This window comes from Macaca thibetana, chromosome X, assembly GCF_024542745.1.
Source record: "Macaca thibetana thibetana isolate TM-01 chromosome X, ASM2454274v1, whole genome shotgun sequence".
In the NCBI taxonomy this organism is placed as follows: Eukaryota; Metazoa; Chordata; class Mammalia; order Primates; family Cercopithecidae; genus Macaca; species Macaca thibetana.
The window spans coordinates 130,022,604-130,028,508 of NC_065598.1; the positions used below are offsets into that span (position 1 = coordinate 130,022,604).

The following is a 5,905-nucleotide window of genomic DNA, read 5'->3' on the forward strand; positions in this document are numbered from 1 at the left end:
AAAACATATGCAAATTAGCAGTCTTTCTCTCTGGGGGTTATGAGCCCAGGAATTTTACTTTTCTCATAATAAACATTTATAATGTTTAATGTTTTACAAGCCATCAGAAAAACAATATTGGAAAGTTCAGAAATTTAGAAAAGTTGCTCAACTGCACTGATAATTAAATGAATGCAAATTAGAAGAATAATGAACTGTATCGCCTATCATATTGGCAATAAAAAAATTTAAGATTGTTAACACTCAAGGTAACATAGAGCCCTGATCTCTAAACTTTTTTGATCAATCACATGTATTAGTAAAACGTTTTGGCTTTGGAAACTAAATGTATATGTATATGTATATGTAATTGTTTTCATAAATAAAGACGGGGTCATACTATTCCTACTGTTCTGCCACTTGTAAATTCATATGTACAATGATGTTCACTGAAACAATTTTTGACATATGAAAAACTAGAAACATTCAGAATGTCCATCAATAGGGATCTGGTTAAATAAATTATTGACCATTATTAGTCACTATATATATAGACCACTATTCAGTCATCAAAGAGAGTGAGGTAGGTGTACATTCTTGAAAAGGTAAGAGCAATATGTCAATACATAAAGTCGGGAAGTAGATACAGTAAACGTAATAGTAGTTCGTGGCAAGGGTAGGAGGGGAAAGTGAAGCTGTGTAGGGAATTTGCTTTCTATTGTTTTACATATTTCTGCTTTGAAAATTTCTAAAAACTTGATTGAATGACTTTTCCAATCAGAAGAATACGAAGGATCTAACACAAAAACAGAAGTTTTGCTTGAATTATTCAAGCAGAATGCACACACTTTAAAGTCCAGAAAAGTTGTGGGTTTTGTATATTTGTACTAGCTCAGAGTAGAAGATTGAAAAACGTTCCTAAAGGGATCTGAGACAACAGGAAATGGGTTTGTACTTCTGAGTTGCTCAAGATCATGCTTATGAAGGACATTCTATATCGTTTTGAGCAAGTTTTGTGTTGCTTTTGTTAAAACTTAAAAACTGAAAAAAACTTAACAATTAAACATAATTTTAAAGAAAAGACAGCCTGGGTTAGAAGCTAGGTATCCCACGTCAGCACGTGCCCTGCCTATCCTGGGGTTCTGGGGCCCGGGCCAGGACAGTCAGGCTAAACTGACTCTAGGCCACGCGGACCCCGTGGGGCGGGGCGGAACCTGGCAGGGCGCCACTGACCGCTGAGGCCAGAGCCCTGCCGGGAAAGGAGGGCTTCCGCCTTGCAACGCAGCTCGAATCAGCAGCCGGCCAGCAGGCCTCCCGCCCATATTTCCCCGCGTCCAACCCTCTGTCCCACGGTCGGTGGGTCAGCGGAGCCTGATGGAGGTCTTGGGCTCTGGGCACTATGTTGGAGGCGGCATCAGGTCCATGGCGGCGGCGGCCCTGTCTGGCCTGGCGATGCGGCTGTCGCGCTCGCAGGGGACCCGCGGTTCGTACGGCGCCTTCTGCAAGACGCTCACGCGCACGCTGCTCACCTTCTTCGACCTGGCCTGGCGGCTGCGCAAGAACTTCTTCTACTTCTACATCCTGGCCTCGGTGATTCTCAACGTCCACCTGCAGGTATATATTTAGAGCCACTAACTTTATGGCATTTGGGGGCTCCTCGGCAGGATGGCTGACTTCCATCCACCTGCTCACCCACCCTAGAGCAAAGCGACCAACTCCGCTCGTGCATGCAGACTTGCCACTCATTCTTTCCATTGCCTCATCTTTTAGTATAAATGGGTGGCAAAAAAAGAAAAAAAAAATCGGCATTTGTGGAAAGCCTGCAATATAACCAAAATCGTCTAAGACAGAATGAAAAATTGACTCTCAAGTAAATATTGGAAGGAACAGAATATAGCTTAAAAATTTGAAAATCCTTAAACATATCTGAGAAGTTTTTGCATCCGTAAACAAAACAGCGCGAACTTTAGGAAATGACAATTGGCACAGAATGCAATAAGAAAAAATAAAAAGAAAAACGGGGAAAGGTAACTAAAAACCTAAGGAAAGATAAACTGAACAAGAATGGCTCAGATAGCAGGCAAAGCTTCCAATTAGAATCGAAGTGAATAGACCCAATTGAATGGAATGAACTCTAAGCAATAGATGGATTGAATAATAAGCTGGAGGACATTAATAACATGTTCTGGAAGGCATACATTTCTTCAACCCAAAGGAAAAAAAATGACAGAAAGAAACTACAGGGAAAAACATTAAAAACTGTGCAAGAAACTCATGTTTCACATATGAAGCAACCTCAGATTTTGAGCAGTTGCTAAAAGTGTGAGAAAGGGAATCTGTTTGAATATTGGCACATGGATCAAGACTCTGGAGTCGGTGATGAGAAAATCCAATCAGAGCATTCCACTTTGCTATTCATTGAACCAGGTAGCCAACAGAAGAGTTAAAAATTAGTGATATGACTATATTCAGGGGGAAGGAGAGCTGAGGGGGGCGGCAGGAAGTCAGCAGAAAATGCCTCATGTCATCAAGTCAAGAAATAGTAATAAAGGCATGCTATTGAAAAAGAGGGGTATAATCTCTAAACAAGCATGTGTAAAAGTTTGTGTTTCTGATTTGGGGATGCAAGAGTTGAGAAGGACAGTTTTATTACTTTTCATTCTATGTCTTTTTTCTACTGTTTGATTTTTAAAAACTATACACATGTATTGCTTTTGCTTCGATTAAAAATTAAGATATTAAGATGAATTTATTGCATTTAGAATGAAATTTGGAGGGCGGTGCTAAGAGTATCAGGTGGACTCTGAGTTAAAGTAAGTGCCTTCCTATCTTTCTTCAGTAGTATCTGTATATCCTACAAGGTTCCTGGGTGATCACACAAACTATGATTTCCTTGACTTTGTAAATGTCTTGTTTCCAAACAGATCACAGGCCATATGGAAATACTTTAAAACTAAAAAATGGGCTGGGCGGGGTGGCTCACACCTGTAATCCCAGCACTTTGGGAGGCCAAGGCGGGCGGATCACCTAAGGTCAGGAGTTGGAGACCAGCCTGGCCAACATGGTGAAACCCCGTCTCTACTAAAAATACAAAATATTAGCCAGGCATGGTGGCAGGCACCTGTAATCGCAGCTACTTGGGAGGCTGAGGCAGGAGAATCACGTGAACCAGGGAGGTGGAGGTTGCAGTGAGCTGAGATTGCTCCATTGCATTCCAGCCTTGGCAACAGAGCAAGACTCTGTATCAAATAAATAAATATAAAAATAAGAATGGCCAATAGTCTTCACGTAGCCCAGAGCTTCTTCACATCATGAAATTTTCATGAGCAAACCTGTGGAATGTCATTGTTAAGATAAAAATTAAACAATAAATATGTGATTAATTTTCAAAACTTAAAAATTGAAGGCTGGGCAGAGTGGCTTACGCCTGAAATCCCAGCACTTTGGGAGGCTGAGGGCGGGCAGATTGTTTGAGCTCAGCAGTTCAAGACCAGCCTGAGCAACATGGCAAAACCCTGTTACTAATAAAAATACAAAAATTAGCTGGGCATGGTGGTACGTGTCTGTAGTCCCACCTACTCAAGAGGCTGATGTGGGAGGATGGTTTGAGCCAGGGAGGTGGAGGTGGTAGTGAGCCAAGATCGCACCACTGCACTCCAGCCTGGGTGACAGAGTCACACCCTGTCTCAAAAAAAAAAAAAAAAAAAAAAAAAAATTGGACAGGGGCCCAGTGATGTTTATATGATCTTAAATTTTAGTGTTGATCATAAGAGCAAAACATGAGTTCACCTGGGGTCAAATTAAGAAACTAATGTAAAATTAAAAAAAAAAAAAAGAAAGAAAAACATAATAGCAGAACAGTGGAAATAAACTCCTACATCAAACAGTAGGAGCTAGTTAAATAAAAATAACACACCTATATAATAGAATACTATGTGGCCATTAAAATGATAAGGAATTATATTTTACTGATGTGGAATGAATTTAATAAATGTGAAGTCACCTAATCAATGATTCAAGTGATTGAGTCAAAGAGTGATACATGTATATTATATATTCATATACTCAACTCAGTTACAGAGAAATAATAAATGGAAACAGTGCACACTTACAATATGCCATACAATGTTCTAAGCACTTTATATACATCTTTTTTTTTTTTCTTTTTTTTTTGAGACGGAGTCTCACCCAGGCTGGAGTGCAATGGTGCGATCTCGGCTCACTGCAACCTCCGCCTCCCAGATTCAAGCGATTCTCCTGCATTAGCCTCCTGAGTAGCTGGGATTACAGGTGTGCACTACTATGCCTGGTTAATTTTTGTACTATTAGTGGAGACAGGATTTCACCATGTTGGCCAGGCTAGTCTCAAACTCCTGACCTCAGATGATCCACCCACCTCAGCCTCCCAAAGTGCTGGGATTACAGGCGTGAGCCACCATGCTTGGCCTATATACATCATTTAATCCTCACAACAACCCTGAGATAGGGACTATTATTAACAATTTTCAAGAGAAGAGAGAAACACAGAGAAGTATAGTGGCAGAGTGATAAAATATTGCAAACAATATTATTCTTCCTACTAATGTGAGACATTCATTGCATGACTAATTTTAATCTTATTTTTATTATTTAAGAAATTGGGGCTGGGCACGGTGGCTCACACCTGTAATCCCAGCACTTTGGGAGGCTGAGGCGAGTGGATCACAAGATCAGGAGTTCGAGAGCAGCCTGGCCAGCATGGTGAAGCCCCACCTCCACTGAAAATACAAAAAAAAAAAAATTAGCTGTGCATGGTAGTGCATGCCTGTAGTCCCAGCTACTTGGGAGGCTGAGGTAGGAGAATCGCTTGAACCCAGGAGGCGGAGGTTGCAGTGAGCCGAGATTACGCCACTGCACTCCAGCCTGGGTGACAGAGCGAGACTCCGTCTCAAAAAAAAAACACACACACACACACAAACCAAAAAAACCCCAAAAACCAAAAACAAACAAACAAAAAAGAAAGAAAAAAATAAATTGGAAGGCATCCTTTAAAGTTTTCTCGTAAAATTCATGATACAAGTGGATGCCATGGATCCTGGAATTTGTGGAACCAGGGCTAGACACTCCATCCTGTAGCGTCATTTCAGCACTCCCGAGCCGCGCACCACTACACTATGGAGAATTGATGGAACTCATAGTCACTTAAAAAAGAGGATGGGAATTTTTTTTTTTTTTTTTTTTTTTAGACAGGGTCTCACTCTGTTGCCCAGGCTGAAGTACAGTGGTGCAGTCTCAGCTCACTGCAACCTCTGCTTCCCAGGCTCAGGCGATCCTCCCACTTCAGCCTCCTGAGTAGCTAGGACTACAGGCACATGCCACCACGCCCAGCTAATTTTTGTATTTTTTTTTTTTTTGTAGAGGCGGGGTTTTGTCATGTTGCCCAGGCTGGTCTTGAACTCCTGGCCTCAAGCCATCTGCCCACCTTGGCCTCCCAAAGTGTTGGGATTACAGGCATGAGCCTCCACGCCCGTTCAAGGATGGGAATTCTAACAAAAGAAATTATTTTTAATGAAACATCAAAAGCATTCTTTATAAAAGGAACTCAAATCAAATTGGGTTTCATGTGGAAATTGTAAATAATTAAATGTCACGTTTTCCTCAGAAAACACAACTTTTTGCCCATTAACAGAACATGTTAAAATATACACATTTCTAAAGTTACTCCCAGTTTAAAATTTTAACTTGCAAATAGTACAGGCTTTTTGGCTTTATGTTTCACTTTTCAAATCATTTCCTCCACTTCACTGCAGGTAATTTCTCTCATACTACAATACTGCTGTCCCACCTTCCCGCGAAAAAGGCAAGACAGCCAGTGAAACTACAGCATCCTCTGATTTATCAACTTGCTCTCTTTTGTGATTGCTGGGCTTTCATGAGCTGAATATCT

The 5,905-nt window shown here is 41.1% G+C and overlaps 1 protein-coding gene across 1 annotated transcript; it reads left to right on the top strand.

Moving 5' to 3' along the window:
* The first annotated feature begins 1,200 nt into the window (after nucleotides 1–1,200).
* Nucleotides 1,201–2,727, top strand: SMIM10 (small integral membrane protein 10). The gene has a single exon (XM_050776739.1). It carries the CDS (start codon nucleotides 1,354–1,356, stop codon nucleotides 1,603–1,605), a length of 252 nt encoding a protein of 83 aa, XP_050632696.1. The 5' UTR covers nucleotides 1,201–1,353; the 3' UTR covers nucleotides 1,606–2,727.
* Nucleotides 2,728–5,905: the final 3,178 nt, after the last annotated feature.

Bases quoted from the DNA above. Each gene is read 5' to 3' on its own strand.
- SMIM10 (XM_050776739.1), top strand. From the start codon at position 1,354: ATGGAGGTCTTGGGCTCTGGGCACTATGTTGGAGGCGGCATCAGGTCC.